The sequence below is a fragment of the Bos grunniens genome, chromosome 5 (assembly GCF_055505025.1).
Source record: "Bos grunniens cultivar Pamir isolate PY7600 chromosome 5, Bosgru_T2T1.0, whole genome shotgun sequence".
NCBI classification, from domain to species: domain Eukaryota; kingdom Metazoa; phylum Chordata; class Mammalia; order Artiodactyla; family Bovidae; genus Bos; species Bos grunniens.
The window spans coordinates 30,252,197-30,272,968 of NC_141169.1; the positions used below are offsets into that span (position 1 = coordinate 30,252,197).

At 38.6% G+C, this 20,772-nt stretch overlaps 1 protein-coding gene across 1 annotated transcript in view; it reads left to right on the plus strand.

Moving 5' to 3' along the window:
- The window catches only part of FAM186A (family with sequence similarity 186 member A), an 83,942-nt gene that overhangs the window by 20,310 nt on the left and 42,860 nt on the right, over nt 1-20,772 (plus strand). Inside the window, exons 2-3 of the mRNA XM_086403691.1 lie at nt 17,206-17,422; nt 18,338-18,508. Coding sequence (XP_086259817.1) covers nt 17,206-17,422; nt 18,338-18,508 — 388 coding nt within the window. The remainder of the gene's footprint in view (nt 1-17,205; nt 17,423-18,337; nt 18,509-20,772) is intronic.

A 20,772-nucleotide genomic window follows, 5' to 3' on the forward strand; every position in this document is an offset into this window, starting at 1 on the left:
GACCAGTGCTGGGTCTTGCTTCACATAGGCTTTGTCAAGTTGCTGCCAGTGGGGTCTACTCTTTGTTGTGACATGTGGGCTTCTCATTGCAATGGCTTTTCTTGTTGCAGAGCATAGGCTCTAGGTGTGTGGCCTGCAATTGTTGCAGCACATGGGCTCAGTGGTTGCGTCGTGCAGGTTCGAGGGGGAAGACTCAGTAGTTGTGGAGCAGGGGCTTAGTTGCTCTGCAACATGTGAAGTCTTCCCAGACCAGGGATTGAACCTGTGTTCCCTGTATTGACAGGCAGAATCTTACCCACTGCACACCAGGGAAGTCCCTTGTCTGATATTTTTCAATCAGTTATCAGATATTATAAATTTTTTCTTGTTAAGTGTTGGGTATTTTTTCCTAATCCTATAAATATTCTGAACTTTGAGAACTTAGTTAAGTTATGCAGAAGTATTAATAGTTTGAGCTTTTTAAATCTTCCTTTTGTGCATTCTTATGGGAGAAAAGAAATAGCAGCATTTTGTTGCTGTCTGTCACTCAGTCCTGTCTCTTTGCAAACCCATGGACTGCAGCACACCAGGCTTCCCTGTCCTTCACCATCTCCCACAGCTTGCTCAAACTTATGTCCATTGGGTTGATGATGCCGTCCAACCATCTCATCCTCTGTCACCCCCTTCTCCTCCTGCCTTCAATCTTTCCCAGCATCAGGGGCTTTTCCAATCAGTTGGCTCTTCGCATCAAGTAACCAAAGTATTGGAGCTTCAGCTTTTGCATCAGTCTTTCCAATGAATATTCAGGGTTGATTTCCTTTAGGATTGATTGGTTTGATCTTGCTGTCCAAGGGACCCTCAAGAGTCTTTTCCACACATGCCTCTGACCATTCCTCAGGTTTCTTTCCTTCAGCCTCCACATTACATTCCAGCACCTCTGGAGAGCTGTGTTTCTCAGGCAAGAATACTGTAGTGGGTTGTCATTTCCTTCTCCAGGGGATCTTCCCAATGCAGAGATGGAACCTGCCTCTCTTTCATTGGCAGGCAGATTCTTAACTACTGAGCCATCTGGGAAGACTGTAACAACATTTAATCTCTCACAATTTAAAGGTCAGAAATTCTAGAGGTCTGAAATCTGCAAATCACTGGACTGGTTGTCAGCAGGGCCACACTCCTTCTAGATTCTGAGAATCCATTCCTTGTGTCTTGCAGTTTCTTGTAGCTGCTGGCATTCCTTGGCTATGGCCACATCACTCCAATCTCCAGCTTTAAGTCTCTTTCTGCTCCATCCTCACATTGAACCTTCTCCTGTGTGTCTAAATATTGCCCCTTCTGCCTCCATTTTATAAAGACACATGTGATTGTAATGGGGTTCTCCAAGATAATCTCTCCACTCCAAGATCATAAATTTAATCACATCTGCAAGACCCTTTTTCGATATAAAGTAACATTTACACATTCCAGAAAGGGAGTAAGACACTGTGGGGCCCTCCCTGGTACAAATTCTTTCCATGTCCCCAGTTTCTTATCTGCAGGAAAAAAGCCTTCAGCCTCCTTGACCTTCCCTGTGTTCCAAAGGGCAGATTCAAATAGTTGTTAATCAGAGAAGGGAGGGAATTTAGAAACAAAGGAGGAGCGGTCTAGGCACCACAGTACAGCCTGGGGGCAGATCAGGTTCCTCCTCAAGAAATATTCATAACAATCCTTCTTCTGCAGGTATGAAGCCCTCTGTCCAGATGGAGGGTGGTAACTTAAGGCTGAGCACAAGATTCCTAGAGTACTGCCCTGTTACCATACCACCAAACAATCAGAAGAAAGTCACACATACTGCAGCCCTCACCCCCAATTTTGCCTATAAAAACTTCTCCCCACAAACCATTGGAGAGTTATGGGTTTCTGAGCAGGAGCCACCCTTTCTCCCTGCTTGACCCTGCAGTAAACCTTTTCTGTTACATTTCCATTTGTTTGGCCTCACTGTGTGTTGGGCAGGTGAACTTGTGTTTGGTAACAATATTTTTGCGGGAGGGACATCATTCAGTTTACTTTGTGTTAAAAGTATAGAGACTGAAATTCAGAATAGTATTTATCTTTGGACACTGGAAAAGCGATGCAGTTGATATTGGGAACACAGGAACCTTTAAGGATTTTCTGCTTCTTCAGCTGGAGAATAGGTGCATGCATGCACGCTAAGTTGGTTCAGTTGTGTACAACTCTTTGCGACCCTTTGGACTATAGCCTATCAGGCTCCTCTGTCCATGGGATTCTCCAGGCAAGAATACTGGAGTGGGTTGCCATATGTTCATTTTGTTGTTGTAGGAAGGGAGACCCCTTCCAGGGCCCTGAGAGTGGCTCTTATCTAACACTCAGAAAAGAACTGTTTGAGGAGATGCATGTTGCTGACAAAGCAAGTGACTGTATTGGAAAGGGCACCCCAGTGGGGAGAGCACCAGGTTAAGGGAATCCAGGAAAACTCTCTGCCTTGTGCCTGACAGTCTCAGGTTTTATGGTGATGGCATTAGTTTCTGGGTTGTCTTTGGCCACTCATTCTGACTCAGGGTCCTTCTTGGTTGTTCACAAATTGCTCAGCCAAGATGGATGGCAGTGAGAAGGATTCTGGGAGGTAGCAGTACAGGTGGTGTCTCCTTTTGACCTTTCCTGAACTTTTCTGGTTGGTAGTGGCTTGTTAGTTCCATGTTCCTTACCAGGATCTGCTGTCTTAAAATAATTCACGCTAATGGCACTTGGCCAGGGTGGGCAGTTTTAGTCAGTGCGCTTTCCTTAGCACTGCTATTGTTCTTATCTGCCTCTCAGATTCTATCCTGCTCCAGGTTATGGTTACCCATCTTCTTACTTTGACCCTTTCACCCCTGTGGCACATGTTTCTAACATGTCTGTCTGGTGACAGATTGCCAGGCTCCTCTGTCCTCCACCATCTCCTGGAGTTTGCTCAAATTCATGTCCATTGAATTGGTGATGCTATCTAACCACATCATCCTCTGCCGCTCCCTTCTCCTTTTGCCTCCAATATTTCCCAGCATCAGGGTCTTTTTCTCTTCACATTAGGTGGACAAAGTATTGGAGCTTCAGCTTCAGCATCAGTTCTTCCAATTAATATTCAGGGTGTGGCACATAGCAAGCACTTAATAACCTGGTAGCACTTAAAGTGTTTACCATGTTATGTATGGTATAAGTTTATCTATAGATTATCTCATTTAATCCCCAAAATAATTCAACAGGGATAGGTATTACTATTAATCTTATTTCACAGATGAGGAAACTGACAATATGTGAGGCTGGGCTAAAGGTCATGGTTGTTACACATAGTGGGTCCTGGAATCAAATCCAAGTATTCTGTGATTCTACTGCCTTTTAAAAAAAATTAAGGTAAAATTCACCCTTTTTGGTGTACTGTTTGAGAATTCTGACAAAGACATATAGATGTGTAATCACCACCAAAATTCAGGTTTAAAACAGTTCTAACTCCTTGAAAAATCCTCTTATACCCTTCCGTGGCCACCCTTTTCCTGGCTGATAGCCTCCTGAAGCCATTAGTTTCCTGTGCTTATAGTTTTCCTTTCCTGAATGCCATAAAAATGGAATCATACCCTATGTCACTTGAATCTATCACTAGTTGAAAGATACTTGAGTTCTTTCTAGTTTGGAGCAATTATGAATAAAGTCACTATAAACATTCCATGTACGAATTCTTTTATAAACATAAGTTTTCATCTCTTAGCTAAATAACTGGAAATGGTATTGCTAGGTCCTGTGGTAGCATACCTTTATAGGAAATTGTCAAACTGTTATCTTAAATGGCTTTACTATTTTGCATTCCCATCAGAAAACTGTAAGAGTTCCAGTTGCTCTTCATCCTTGTCTGTACTTAGTATTGTCACCATTTATTTAGATCTTCTTGATTTCTTTCATCAATGGTTTTGTCATTTTCAATGTACAATTTTCTTGTTAGATTTGTAAATATTTCATGTTTTTAGTGTAATTGCAGATGATAGTTTTATTAAATTTCAAATTCTAATTATTTATTGCTAGTATATAGAAGGGAGAAGGCAATGGCATCCCATGCCAGTACTCTTGCCTGGAAAATCGCATGGGTGGAGGAGCCTGGAAGGCTGCACTCCATGGGGTCGCTGAGGGTCAGACACGACTAAGCGACTTCACTTTCACTTTTCACTTTCATGCACTGGAGAAGGAAATGGCAACCCACTCCAGTGTTCTTGCCTAGAGAATCCCAGGGACGGGGGAGCCTGGTGGGCTGCCATCTATGGGGTCGCACAGAGTCGGACACGACTGAAGTGACTTAGCAGCAGCAGTGTATAGAAGTATGATTTTGATTTTTATATACTGGCAGCTTTTAAAAAATATATTCCTTTGGGAATTTTTACACAGTTTTTTGTTTGTTTAATTTTTGGTTTGTTTTTGGTTTTGTTTGATGTGTGAATGGAAACCTATTTCTCCTTTTTCAATTAATATTCTTCATTTCCTTTTTTTACCTTATTTCATTGGGTAGGACCTTGATAAAAGATTGAATAAAAAGGAATCCTTAGAGCAATTTAGGCTTTCACCATTAAGTATAATGTTAGCTGTAAATTTTTTGTAAATGTTCATCAGTTTGGGGAAGCTATCCTTATTCCTAATTTGTTATAGAATTTTAAAAAAATCATGAATGAATGTTGAATTTTGTCAACTACTTTTTCTGCACCTATTGAGATGATCATACGCTTCTTCTTAGTCTGTTGATATGGTTATTTACACTTATTAATTTTCCAGTTTTGAAACAGCCTTATGTTCTAATAATAAACTCCACTTGTTCATACTGTTGTATTTTTAGTACATTGTTTGATCTAATTTCTAATATTTTGTTAAGCATTTTTGTGACTGTGTTCATAAAGAATATTGATATAGTTTATTTTCTTATCTCTTTATCTGTTGTTGGCATCAGGATAATACTGGCCTCAATGAATAAGTTGGGAAATGTTTTTCCCACTTCAGATTTCTGGAAGAATTTATGAGCAACTGCTTAGCTTGTACTGTATTCTTCATCACTTGACCTAGCAAACTCTGTCTCGGTTCTCCTATACATCAGACAAATTATTTATTGCAACTAGATCTTCTGTTTCTTATTGCAATATTTCCAGCACCTAACATCTGATTACTCCTTTTATATATTAAAACATTTTTATCTAATTTTAATTGTGGTAGAATTACACATAACATAAATTTTACCATCCTAATCATTTTTAAGTATACAGTTCAGTACTACTAAGTATAATCACATTGTCATGCAATCAACATCCAGAACTTTTTCACTTTTTTTTTTTGGCAGCACTGCACAGCCCTTGCAGTGAGAGAGTGGAGTCCTAACCACTAGACCACTGGTGAATTTCCTCAGAAGCCTATTCATCTTCCAATACCCTATTTCCTTCTTCCCTCTAACCTTTGGAAACCACCATCTTACTTATTTCTGTAAATTCAACTAGTCTAGATACCTCATATTAGTGAAATCATACAGTATTTTTTTTAAATGTGGATCATTTTTAAAGTCTTTATTGAATTTGTTACAATACTTCTTTTTTATGTTTTGGTTTTTTGGCTGAGAGGCATGTGGGATCTTAGCTCCCCGATCAGGGATGGAACCCATAGCCTCTGCATTGGAAGGAGAAATCATAACCACTGGACCACCGAGAAAGTCCCCCGTATTTGTTTTTTATGACTGACTTGTTTCACTTGGCTTAATGTCTTTTTTGGCGGGGAGGGGCTGCTGTGCTGGGGCTTCATTTTGATGGCCACACTTCTCTAGTTGTGATGCACAGGCTTAATTGCCCCAAGACATGGTCAATCTTAGTTCCTCGAACAGGGATCGAACCCACTTTACCTGCATTTGAAGGCAGATTTTTTTTTTTTTAACTTTTATTTGCATTTATTTTTTGCAACATTTATTCCTGGGCCATAAGTTTTTGTTTCCTCAGTTTCGAAGGCAAATTCTTAACCACTGGACTACCAGGGAAGTCCCAGCTTAGCTTAATGTCTTATGGTTTAACCACATGTGTGCTCAGATGCTCAGTCATGTCTGACTCTTTGTGACCATACGGACTGTAGCCTGCCAGGCTCCTCTGTCCATGGAATTTACTGTTTCAGAATGTCTTTCCTTTTTAAGGCTGAATAATGTTTCAATGTAAATATAGGCTACATTTTGTTATCCGTTCAGCTGTCAATGCACGCTTGGGTTGCTTCTATCTCTTGGCTGTTGTGTATAATACTATTATGAACATAGGTGTATGACTATCAGATAGGGTGCCTGTTTTCAGTTATTTTGGGTGTATACTCAGAAGTAGAATTGCTGGATCATATGGTAATTCTATTTTTAATATTTTGGAGAACTGCAAATACAGTTTCCATTGTTGGCTGCACTATTTTAGATTCCCACAAATAGTGCATAGGAGTTCCAATTTTCACATCCTTACCAATATTGTTCAGTTCAGTTCAGTTGCTCAGTCGTGTCCAACTCTTTGCAACCCCATGAATTGCAGCACACCAGGCCTCCCTGTCCATCACTAATTCCCAGGGTTCACTCAAACTCACCTCCATTGAGTCGGTGATGCCATCCAGCCATCTCATCCTCTGTCGTCCCCTTCTCCTCCTGCCCCTAATCCCTCCCAGCTTCAGAGTCTTTTCCAGTGAGTCAACTCTTCACATGAGGTGGCCAAAGTACTGGAGTTTCAGCTTTAGCATCATTCCTTCCAAAGAACACCCAGGACTGATCTCCTTCAGAATGGACTGGTTGGATCTCCTTGCAGTCCAAGGGACTCTCAAGAGTCTTCTCCAACACCACAGTTCAAAAGCATCAATTCTTCGGTGCTCAGCTTTCTTCACAGTCCAACTTTCACATCCATACATGACTACTGGAAAAACCATAGCCTTGACTAGATGGAACTTTGTTGGCAAAGTAGTGTCTCTGCTTTTGAATATGCTATCTAGGTTGGTCATAACTTTCCTTCCAAGGAGTAAGCGTCTTTTAATTTCATGGCTGCAATCACCATCTGAAGTGATTTTGGAGCCCCCCCAAAAATAAAGTCTGACACTGTTTCCATTCTTTGCCCATCTATTTGCCATGAAGTGATGGGACCAGATGCCATGATCTTAGTTTTCTGAGTATTGAGCTTTAAGCCAACTTTTTCACTCTCCTCTTTCACTTTCATCAAGAGGCTTTTTAGTTCCTCTTCGCTTTCTGCCATAAGGGTGACAGAAATAACCTCATCTGCATATCTGAGGTTATTGATATTTCTCCTGGGAATCTTGATTCCAGCTTGTGCTTCTTCCAGCCCAGCGTTTCTCATGATGTACTCTGCATAGAAGTTAAATAAGCAGGGTGACAATATACAGCCTTGATGTACTCCTTTTCCTATTTGGAACCAGTCTGTTGTTTCATGTCCAGTTCTACTGTTGCTTCCTGACCTGCATATAGGTTTCTCAAGAGGCAGGTCAGGTGGTCTGGAATTCCCATCTCTTTCAGAATTTTCCACAGTTTATTGTGATCCCCACAGTCAAAGGCTTTGGCATAGTCAATAAAGCAGATGTTTTTCTGGAACTCTCTTGCTTTTTCGATGATCCAGTGGATGTTGGCAATTTGATCTCTGGTTCCTCTGCCTTTTCTAAAACCAGCTTGAACATCTGGAAGTTCACGGTTCACGTATTGCTGAAGCCTGGCTTGGAGAATTTTGAGCATTACTTTACTAGCATTTGTTTTTCATAGTAGCCACCTAAATGGATATGAAGTGATATCTCATTGTGGTTTTGATTTGTATTTACCTAATGGATGTGAATAAAGTAATGCTTTATGCTAGTAAAGTAACGCTCAAAATTCTCCAAGCCCGGCTTCAGCAATACGTGAACTGTGAACTTCCAGATGTTCAAGCTGGTTTTAGAAAAGGCAGAGGAACCAGAGATCAAATTGCCAACATCCACTGGACCATCGAAAAAGCAAGAGAATTCCAGAAAAAACATCTACTTCTGCTTTATTGACTATGCCAAAGCCTTTGACTGTGGGGATCACAATAAACTGTGGAAAATTCTGCAAGAGATGGGAATACCAGACCACCTGACCTGCCTCTTGAGAAATCTGTATGCAGGTCAGGAAGCAACAGTTAGAACTGGACATGGAACAACAGACTGGTTCCAAATAGGAAAAGGAGTACGTCAAGGCTGTATATTGTCACCCTGCTTATTTAACTTCTATGCAGAGTACATCATGAGAAACGCTGGGCTGGAAGAAGCACAAGCTGGAATCAAGATTCCCAGGAGAAATATCAATAACCTCAGATATGCAGATGAGGTTATTTCTGTCACCCTTATGGCAGAAAGTGAAGAGGAACTAAAAAGCCTCTTGATGAAAGTGAGAGAGGAGAGTGAAAAAGTTGGCTTAAAGCTCAATACTCAGAAAACTAAGATCATGGCATCTGGTCCCATCACTTCATGGCAAATAGATGGGCAAAGAGTGGAAACAGTGTCAGACTTTATTTTTGGGGGGGCTCCAAAATCACTTCAGATGGTGATTGCAGCCATGAAATTAAAAGATGCTTACTCCTTGGAAGGAAAGTTATGACCAACCTAGATAGCATATTCAAAAGCAGAGACACTACTTTGCCAACAAAGTTCCATCTAGTCAAGGCTATGGTTTTTCCAGTAGTCATGTATGGATGTGAAAGTTGGACTGTGAAGAAAGCTGAGCACCGAAGAATTGATGCTTTTGAACTGTGGTGTTGGAGAAGACTCTTTTCTTTTCTTTTTTTTTATTTTTCTTTCTTTCTTTCTTTCTTTTCTTTTTTTTTTTTTTTTGGAGAAGACTCTTGAGAGTCCCTTGGACTGCAAGGAGATCCAACCAGTCCATTCTAAAGGAGATCAGTCCTGGGTGTTCACTGGAAGGACTGATGCTAAAGCTGAAACTCCAGTACTTTGGCCACCTCATGTGAAGAGTTGACTCATTGGAAAAGACTCTGATGCTGGGAGGGATTGGGGGCCGGAGGAGAAGAGGATGACAGAGTATGAAATGGCTGGGTGGCATCACTGACTCAATGCACATGAGTTTGGGTGAACTCCGGGAGCTGGTGATGGACATCGAGGCCTGGCGTGCTGCAATTCATGGGGTCGCAAAGACTTGGACACGACTGAGGGACTGAACTGAGCTGAACTGAATGATTAGTGATGTTGAGCTTTTATTCATATGTTTGTTGGCCATTGATGCTGTTGTTGTTGTTCAGTTGCTAAGTTTTGTCCAACTTTTTGCAACCCCATGGACTGCAGCACTCCAGCCTTCCCGGTCCTTCACTATCTCCTGGAGTTTACTCCAACTCATGTCCTTTAAGTTGGTGATGCCATCCAACCATCTCATCCTCTGTTGCCCCCTTCTCCTCTTGCCCTCAATCTTTCCCAACACCAGTGTCTTTTCTAATGAGTTGACTCTTCGCATCAGGTGGCCAAAGTATTGGAGCTTCAGGTTCAGCATCAGAACTTCCAATGAATATTCAGGGTTAATTTCCTTTCGGATTGACTGGTTTGATCTCTTTGCTGTCCAAGGGACCCTCAAGAGTCTTCTCCAGCACCACAGTTCAAAAACATCAATTCTTCAGCACTCTGCCTTCTTTATGGCTCAACTCTCACATCCAAACATGACTACTGAAGAAACCATAGCTTTGCCTATATGGCCCTTTGTCAGCAAAGTAATGTCTCTGTTTTTTAATACACTGTCTAAGTTTGTCATAGCTTTTCTTCCAAGGACCAAGGGTCTTAATTTCATGGCCATTTATAAATCTTTTTTGAATGTCTATTCAAGTCCTTTTCCCATTTATGAATTGGGTTATTTATTTATTTGATGTGAGTTGTAAGAATTCTTTATATATTGTAGTATTAACCCTTCATTAGATGTATGATTTGCAAATTCTTTTTTCCCCACTCCATAGGTTGCCTTTTTACTCTGTGAATTGTGTTCTTTGATGCAGAAAAGTTTTACATTTTGATTTGTTGGCTCAGTGGTAAAGCATCTGCCTGCAATGCAGGAGACACGGGTTCATTCCCTGGGTTGGGAAGATTCCCCTGGAGAAGGAAATGGCAACCCACTCCAATATTCTTGCCTGGAAAATTCCATGGACAGATGCCTGGCCGGCTATAGTCCATGGGGTGGCAAAAGAGTCGGACACGACTTATCGACTAAACACTCTATTTTTACTTTTGTTGCCTGTACTTTTGGTACCAAATCCAATGTCATGAAGCTTTTCTCTCTATGTTTTCTATGTTTTATAGTTTTAGGTCTTATGCTTAGGTTTTTTAGTTCATTTTGAGTTAATATTTATATATGGTATAAGATAAGGGTCCTACTTCATTCTTGCATGGATGTATCCAATTTTCCCAACATCATTTGTTGACAGATTGTCCTCTCCCATTAAAAAGCCTTGACACTCTCATCAAAATTATTTGACCAGGGACTTCCCTAGTGGCCCAATGGCTAAGACTCCACACTCCCAATACAGGGGATCGGGGTTCAATCCCTGGTCAGAGAACTAGATCCCACATCCCCCAACTGAGAGTCCGAGTTCCGTGACTATAGATCGTGCATGCTGCAGAAGATCCAAGATTCCGAGTGCCACAACTAAGATCCAGCACAGCCAAATAAATTTTTTTAAGTTAAAAAAATTATTTAACCATATGTGTGAAAGCTTGTTTCTGGGCTTTGTATTCTATATGTCTCTTATAATTAAAATATGTCATTTAACTACTGTAAATTTACAATAATGATTGAAAATGAGACGTATGAGATCTCTAACTTCATTCTTCAAGACCATTTTGGGTATTCGGGGTTCCTTGAGATTCCACATGAATCCTAAAGATGTACTTCTATTTCTGCACAATCATTGAGGTTTTGCTAATGAGCGCAGTAGCTGTAGATTTGTTCAATAGGATTAATGTTTTAACATTGTCTTTAGCCTTCTTGGTTGTTTATTATGAATAATTTTATTCTTCTGATGCTACTGTAAGTAGAATTGTTCTCTTAATTTCCTTTCCGATTTTAAAAAGTTTTTATTTAAAATTTTTTTATTAAAAAAATTTATTTATTTTTGGCTGTGCTGGGTCTTCGCTGCTGCATGCAGACTTTCTCTAGTTGCGATGCACAGGCTTCTCATTGCAGTGGCTTCTCTTGTTTGGAGCACAGGCTCTAGGGTGCATGGTCTCAAGTAACTGGGATGCTAGGGCTTAGTTGCCCTGCGGCATGTGGAATCGTCCCCAAGCCAGAGATCAAACCTGTGTCCCCTGCATTGGCAGGCAGATTCTTAACCACTGAACCACCAGGGAAGTCCACAATTGATTTTTTAAATTCGATTTATTTCAACTAAACTAAAAAAAAAAAAAATGGTTCACCCATTTTTCACACCATCCCTACCTCCACCTCTGGTAACAATCAAATTCTTCTTTGTAGCTATGAACTTAGTTTTATTTTAGATTTCACATGTAAGAAAGATCATATGGTATTTCTCTTCCTCTGACTTATTTCTCTTAGCGTAATGCCCTCAAAGTCAATCCATGTTGTTGCAAATGGAAAACCTTTATCTTTTTCTACAGATGAATACTATTTCATTGTATATTTGTGTAGGTGTATATAATACACATACATTTATCTGTTCATTATTGATGGATGCTTGGATCGTTTCCGTATTTTGGCTATTGAAAATAATGCTACAGTGAACATGGGAATACATATTTGTTTTCTAATTACTATTTGTATTTTCTATAGCTAAAAATACCCAAAAGCAGAATTCCTGGATCATATTGTAGATCTATTTTTAATTTTTTGAGGAACCTCCATTTCGTTTTCCATAGTTATTGTTATTCACTCACTAAGTCATGTCTGACTCTTGGCGACCCCATGGACTGCAGCACACCAGGCTCCTCTGTCCTCCACTATCTCCCAGAGTTTTCTCAAATTCATTTTTACTGAGTTGGTGGTGCTATCTAGCCATCTCATCTCCTGCTGCGCTCTTCTTTTGCCTTCAATCTTTCCCAGCATCAGGGTCTCCAGTGAATCCGCTCTTAGTATCAGGTGGCCAAAGTATTGGAGCTTCAGCTTTTTTTTTTCCATAGTGGCTGCACCAATTTACTCCACTAATAATGCATGAGGATTTCCTTCTCCCCACATCCTTGCCAACACTAACAAGTGTTGTTATTTCCAATCTTTTTGATAACAGTCATTCTAACAGGTGTGTGGTACATTTCATTGTGATTTTGATTTGCATTTTCCTGATGATTAATGACAGTAATTATCTTCTTATGTACCCATTGAACATCTATATGTCTTTGTTGGAAAAATGTCTATGTAGATCTTCTGTCCATATTTTAATCAGATTGTTTGGGTTTTTGCTATTGAGTTGTATGAGTTCTTTATATATTTTGAATATTACCCCCTTATCAGACATATGATTTGCAAATATTTCCCCCCACTCAGTAGGTTGCTTTTTCATTTTGTTGATGGTTTCCTTTGCTGTGAAGAAGCTTTTTAGTTTGATGCAGTCCTACTTGTTTATTTTTGCTTTTGTTACCTTTGCTATGGTGTGAAATCCAAAAAATTATCACCAAGAACAATGTCAAGGAGATTACTGCCTATGTGTTTTCTTCTGGAATTTTTATAGTTTGAGGTCTTACATTCAAGTTTCTCATCCATTTTGAGTTAATTTTTATGCATGGTGTAAGATAGCAATCCCCAGTTTCTTTCTTCTGTATGTGGCTGCCGTTTTTCCAGCACCATGTATTGGAAAGACTGTCCTTTCCCCAGCGTATATTCTTGGCTGCTTTGTCGTAAATTTACCGTATGTGTGTATGGGTTTATTTCTGGACTTTCTTTTCTATTCCATTGATCTGTGGGTCTGTTTTTATGTCATATTGTTTTAATTTCTATAACTTTGTACTATTGTTTGAAATCAAGGAGCTCCAGCTTTGTTGTTCTTTCTCAGTATTGCTTTAGCTATTCAGAGCCTCTTATGATTCCATACAAATTTTAGGGCTTTTTGTTCTATTCCTATAAAAAATGTTATTGGAATTTTGAAAACGATTGCTTTCTATGTGTAGACTGCTTTGGGTGGTATGAATATTTTAATTCTTAGGAGAATTAACAATATTAATTTCTTCATTTCTTTCATTTATGTCTTTCATTTCCAATATATAGGTCTTTCACCTCAGTTAAATTTATTGCCAGGTATTTTTTTTTATGCAATTGTAAATGGGATTATTTTCTTAATTTCTCTTTCTGATAGTTCATTATGAGTATATAGAAAATTAAACATATCTATTTATTTATTAGGCTGCGTCAATCTTAGTTTTGCAGGATCTTTGCTGTGCCATGTGGAATCTTTGCTGTAGTGCGTGGACTTTCTAGTTGTGGCGTGTGGGCTGCAGAGTGTGCAGGCTCAGTAACTGTGGGGCATGGGCTAGGTTGCTCTGTGTCATGTGGGAGCTTAGCTCCCCGACCAGGAGTCAAATGCATGTCCTTGCATTGCAAGGCAGATTCTCAACTACTGTACCACCAGGGAAGTCCCAGAAAATTAAACATGCTTTTTTTGTGTGTGTGATTTTGTATTCTGCAACTTTGCTGAATTCATTTATTTGTCCTAACAGGTTTGGGGTGTATGTGTGTGTGTGTGTGTGTGTAAGCTTTAGAGTTTTCAACATATAATATCATATCATCTGCAAACAAATATTATTTTTTTCTTTTCCAATTTTGATTTTTTAAAATTTATTTTTCTCCCGAATTACTCTGGCTAGGACTTCCAGTAATATGTTGAATAGAACTGATGAGAGTTGGAATCCTTTACTTGTTCCTAATCTTAGAGGAATAACTTTCAGATTTTCACCTTTCAGTGTGATGTTAGTTGTGGGCTTGTCATATATGACATTTATTATATTGAAGTATTTTCCCTTTACACCTGCTTTGCTGAGAGCTTTCATCATGAAAGGGTGTTGAATATTGTCACATGCTTTTTCTGTATCAGTTGAGATGATCATATGATTTTTTCCTTCATTTTGTTAATTTGGTGTATTTCATTCATTGATTTTCACATGTTGAACCATTTTTGTATCCCTGGAATAAATCCCACGTGTTTGTAGTATATAATTCTATTAATATGGTGCTAATTCTATTTAGTATTTTGTTGAGGATTTTTGCAACAAAATTTATAGAGATGTTGATCTGTAGCGGGTTTTTTTTTTTCTTTTTCAATATCTTTATCCATCTTGGTATGAGGGTAATTCTGGCCACAAAGAATGAATTGAGAAGAGTTCTTTTCCATTCTGTGGGAGAATATATGAGAAGTTGGTAACACTTTTTCCTTAATCACCATGTTATGTGTTAGTTTGTAATGTTATTCTTCATCACTTGGCTTATCAAACTTTGTCTCTGCTCTCCTGTATTTCTGACTTAATTTACTGCAACTGCATTACCTATTTCTGACTGCAGTAATTCTAGCACCTAACATTTTATTACTCTTTTGGCATGGCGATTTGGTTTGCAAAATTCAAATCTCACTGCTGTTGTAAGGAGTGTAGAGGAAGTTAGGTTTATCTGAAGCCAAATTGAGAAAGTAATTGATAAAGTTGGAAAAGATGGAGCAGTGGTTCTCCATCTATCAGATTTACTATGCCCTTTAAAAATATTTTTAACGTCCCTTTGTTCCTCTGACATGAACTTCCTAGATAAGATATCTACACTCATACTTTAAAAAATTATTATATGAAGGTAAATAAAAGTGCTAAATTTAATAACATGCATTTCAATGTGTAAATTCTAAGTCAAACTTCACTAGAAGACATTACAAAGATGTAGCAGAGGCTTGCATCTTTATGCAGAATTAAAATAAATATGAAAGCTATGAATATAGGCTGAAACAAATGCAGGTTTATTGCAGTGACATTACATACTATTAGCAATAGTGCATTGCTGGTTGGTACTATGGTGAACATTTTATTGGTGAATGGTGAAATTTTATTGGCAAAATCCTAAAGAACATTTTCTTTTGATTTGCATAATATTTGCATTCCTGGAAATTTCAGTAAGCAATTAAACTTGGTAGGAACTTACTTTCCATTTATACTTTAAAAAGAATAAGTTTCTAGGCTCAGATAATTATAAACAGATTTTATGTAACTCATGAATATCCCATTGGACTGAAAATTTATGCGGGATGAGCCAATTCTTAAATATGTATACTGTCCATTGCACATAGGGTGGGCTGGCACAACTTAGCATCCTTTACTAAGTACAATGTGTTCCCTTCCATTCATTGTTACAACCTAAAGGGCTTCTTTTCTTTGGCAGACATTATGACCTTTTTTTTTAAGCTTATAGATGTATCTTTATTTTTTGGCTATGGCATGTGCTGTGCATGGGCTTTCTCTATCTGTGGTGGTGGGGTGGGGGTTCTACTCTCTGTTGCAGTGTGTGGGCTTCTCATTGCAGTGGCTTCTCTTCTGCATGGGCTCCAGGGACATGGGGCATGGGCTCCAGGCACGCAGGCTTCAGTAGTTGCAGCACATAGCTTCTGTAATTGCAATTCGCGGGCTCTAGAGCACTGGCTCGAGGGCTTCGTTGCTCTGCAGCATGTGTGATTTTCTGGGACCAGGGATTGCACTAGTGTCCCTTGCATTGCAATGCAGATTCTTAACCACTGAACCACCAGGGAAGTCCACCTCTCTCTCTCTTTCTTTTTTTGGCTGAGCTGGGTCTTTTTGCTTTCCGTGGGCTTTCTCCAGTTGTGTGAGCGGGGTCTACTCTTTGTTGCAGCGCTCAGGCTTCTCTTGTGGCCGAGCACAGGCTCTAGGAGCATGGGCTTCAGTAACTGTAGAACCTGAGCTCAGTAGTTGCAGTTCCAGGGCTTTGGAGTAAGGGTTCAGTAGCTGTGGTGCATGAGCTTAGTTGATCTGCTGCATGTGGACTATGCCTGGACCCAACATCGAACCCATGTCCCCTGCATAAGCAGGCAGATTCCTATCCCTGTACCACCAGGAAGTCCCATAAATTTCTAAATGCCATATATGAGGTAGTAATTACCCCCACTGAGAACTACTAGAATAAAGTGATGAACAGAAGAAATTTACTGATAGATTCTTGAGGAGGGGAAATAATGAAATAAAAGTCATGTTGTGGAATATTCCAATAGCTGCTTTCCAGGTGTAAGGGTTAATTTTTTTTAAAGTAATTTCCTTTAATTAGTTTGTTTATAGCTGCTGCTACTAAGTCACTTCAGTCGTGTCCGACTCTGTGTGACCCCATAGACAGCAGCCCACCAGGCTCCCCCGTCCCTGGGATTCTCCAGGCAAGAACACTGGAGTGGGTTGTCATTTCCTTCTCCAATGCATGAAAGTGAAAAGTCAAAGTGAAGTCGTTCAGTTGTGTCCGACCCTTAGCAACCTCATGGACTGCAGCCTTCCAGGCTCCTCCGTCCATGCGATTTTCCAGGCAGAAGTACTGGAGTGGGGTGCTATTGCCTTCTCCATTGTTTATAGCAGCCATAGTCTATAAGGCATTTCACACATGTTACATGTTTCAGATCAACTGTAAACTTAGCATCTCCATTATTTTACAGATGAGTCATGATTGTAGAAAATAATTTTTTAAAGAGTTATCTTTTTAAAAACAATTTTTATTTATTTTTTCAGCTGTGCTGGGTCTTCGTTGCTGTGAGGGTTTTCTCTAGTTGCAGCAAGAGGAGGGCTATTCTCTAGTTTCAGGCTTCTCATTGAAGTGGCTTCTCTTGTGGAACATGGGCTCTACAGAGAGGGGACTTCAGTAGTTGTGGTGTATGGGCTTACTGCCCTATGGCATGTGGAATATTCCCAGACCAGGGATCAAACCCATGCCCCTACATTAGCAGGCGGATTCTTAACCACTGGATCACCAGGGAAGTCCACTAAAAATCATTTTAAGGAGGGAGCTAGAGTTAGAATCCAGATGTAGTTTCAAACCAAATATTCTTTTCATTATATCATAGAAATTCTAGGATGAAGGCAGAGAAAAAAATTAAAAGGAAAATCTTAGACTTACAGAAAAATTAGAATTAAAAAGCTTTTGATTAGAGAACTTTATAGTGACTATCACTGACATTCTGGGAAGACAGGTGATCAAATCTTATTGTCAAACAGGACTTATTACTATAATCTCCCTTCTTATTCTTATAGTATCTTAATATGCAGCTGGCAGACATAATGCAAAATGTGAAGCGTATAATAAATCGCTATACTGCGGACGAAAATATGCATGCTGGAAGGAAAATATCCCTTATAGAACATAAGAAACGGAGAGGAAGCTTGCTGGAGAAAATAGTTGCTTGCGCTAAGACTGCTGAAATTAAAGACAAGACTCTTGCCTACATTCTGGCCTGGCTGGAAGAATGGAGTAAGTTTCCAGAAGTGATTTAAAGTTAATGAAAACCTACAGAACAGAATTATAAGTAAATTTTGAAGGATTAGAAGACTAAAGAAGGAAAGGCTAAGATGGTTAAACAGTTGCACTCTGTTTCAGGAAGAATAAAATAAGGAAAACAAGTTTGCTCACTTAGCATGCTCCTGCCCAGTGTCTTAATGCTTCCTAGTCCCTTGCCTGGAACATTTTCTACCAGGTAGCCACACGGTTTATTCTCTGCTTATACCTCACTTTAAAATGAGGTGTTCTCTGACCATCCCCATTCTCTACACCTGGCACTGTCTGTTATTCTTTGTGTATAGCTTTTCTTACCATCTGGCACACTTTATAATTAATATTTTTTAAATTTCGTTTGTTTCCTTTCACTAGAATATAAATTATAATAAAGTCAGGGAATTAGTTTTATTCAATGCTGTGTCTTCAGCATCTAGAATAGTATATGACAGAGGAGAGTCTAGTTGAGTGAAAGAATGAATAAGCTAAGAATACAAAAAAGAGAAATTTCATTTAGTTACAAGAAATTTCATATAACAGGGGTTATGAAATACTAGAAAACTTACCAAGGGAGTTAATTGGGGTTTTAATCCCCAGTATTAAAGCATATAATCACATTTTAGACCTTTATCCCTGATATCAGGGAATTAAACCAATTAGATACCTTTTAACTATATTTTAAGCATATTTTCATGCCTAAGATTTACTGTTCAGTCTTCTATTCCAAGTCTTTTCTTTTTTCATTTCTTCACAGAGAAAATCCTCAGAATAGAAATAGGTATAAGGTATCTGTATTTCCCAATACTACAATATTGAGTAGGTAGCCAATATTATAAGCCTATATGGTTATAATTATTTTTCTGCACGGAAGTAATTTTTTTTACTCTCTTCAAGATGTCACTTTGTCTGAGATCACTGCAATTGATATTGAAGAACACCATCACTGTTTAGCACAAATGGAGATGTTACCAGAAACGTTCAAAGCTATTGAGAACAATGTCAAGATACTAAGCAGAATTAGTATGTTTTTGCTTGAAGAAAAGAAGAAACAAAAGAAAAAAACAGGTAAGAGTGCTCTAAGACATTGGATATAGATTTTACTTTTTCTAAAAAACAGCTTTATTGAGGTATAATTTACATACCATAAAGTTTACCCACAATAGTTGTATAATCCAATGGCTTTTAATACATTTAGAGTTGTGCAACTATCACCACAGTCTAACTTTAGAACATTTTATGATCCACAAAAGATCCCTCAGGCCCATTTGCAGTCAATCCTCATTCCCACCTTCAGCCCCAGACAATCAACAATCTATTTTCTGTCTCAATAGATTTGCCTTTCTTGGATATTTCATAAAATTGAATCATATTTCACATAGTCCTTTATGTCTGGCTTCTTTCATTTAGCATAATGTTTTGACGTTCAGCTGTGTTACAGAATGAATCACAGTTTCTTCCTTTCTAGTGCCAGTTGTACACCACTGTTTGCATATACCAGACCTTATTTATCCATTTACCAGTTCATTTGCATTGCTCCCACTTTTTCGTGTTTTTGAATAATGCCACTATGAACACACATGTATGTTTTTGTATGAACATAAATTTTCATTTCTTTTTGGAGATACCTAGGAGCAGAATTTCTATGTCATTTATTTATCTATTGCTGGTAAACATATATTTAACTTTTTGAGAAATTATTAGCTGATTTCCCAAGTGATAGCACCATTTCAATTTTCATCAGCAATGTATTAGGGTTCCACTTATTTCACATTTTCAACAACACTTGTTATTGTCTTTTTTTTCTTTTTTTTAAAGTATAATTGCTTTACAATGTTGTGTTAGTTTCCACTGTCTTTTTTATTTTACTTTCTTAATAGCTGTGAGGTGGTTTCTCATTGTGGCTTTAATTTGCATTTCCCTGACTAATGATGTTGAGCACTTTGTCATGTGCTTATTGGTCATTCCTATATCTTCTTTGATGAAGCATCTATTCAAATACTCATTTTTATTATTGAGTTTTAAGAGCTTCTTAGATATTCTGGATAACAAGTCCTTTTTCAGAAAAATAATTTGCAAATGTTTTCTCCCAGTCTGTGGCTTGTCTTTTCATTTTCTTAATGGTGCCTTGAAGCCCAGAAGTGTTTAATTCTGATGAAGTTCCATCAGTTTATCTTTTTTTTTTCTTATATGGATCATGGTTTTAGTGTTGCATTAAGAACTTGTATTATTCAGGGTTCAACTCTGAACCAAAAACCCTGAACCAAAAGGAGATTATATTTTATCTATCCATCGATCTAGCACACTGCACTTTGGAACATATTTTGTATTATTTTAATCCTTTTAAATGTACTGGGACTTGTTTTATAGCCTAGCATATGATCTATTCTGTAAAGCATTTCATGTGCTGTTGAAAGAATATACACTACATTGTTGTCAGATAGAGTGTTTTACAGTTTGTTTATATTGTTCTACTCATATATATATATATATATTTATATATATATTCAATGATTTTCTATCTAGTTCTATCCATTATTGAGAGTGGGATATTGAATTTTCCAATTATTATTGTTATTTCTCTTGAATTCTGCCAGTTATCGGCTTCCTGTATTTTAAGACTCGGTTGTTAGGTACACATATGATTATAACTGTGCAGCTTCCTGATGAACGGATGCCTTTATTTTTATAAAATGTCCTTTGTTGTTACTAGATACATTTCTTTTTCTTTGCCTTAAAGTCTATTTTGTTTGATACTTGTATAGTCTCTCTAGCTCCGCTGTGGTTATTGTTCAGTTCAGATATTTAGTCATGTCTGACTCTTTGAAACCCATGGACTACAGCACACCAGGCTTCCCTGTCCATCACCAACTCCTGGAGCTTATACAAACTTATGTCCTTTGAGTCAGTGATGCCATCCAAACATCTCATCCTCTGTTGTCACCCCTTCTCCTCCTGCCTTCAATCTTTCCCAGCATCAGGGTCTTTTCTAATGAGTCAGTTCTTCACATCAGGTGGCCAAAGTGTTGGAGTTTCAGCTAAAGCATCAGTCCTTCCAATGAATATTCAGGACTGATTTCCTTTAGGATGAACTTGTTGGATCTCCTTGCAGTCCAAGGGACTCTCAAGAGTCTTCTCCAACACCACAGTTCAAAAGCATCAATTCTTCGGTGTTCAGGTTTCTTTTGGTTCAACTCTCACATCCATACATGACTACTGGAGAAACCATAGCTTTGACTAGATGGACCTTTGTCAGCAAAGTAAGGTCTCTGCTTTTTAAAATGCTGTCTAGGTTTGCCATAGCTTTCCTCCAAGGAGCAAGCATCTTTTAA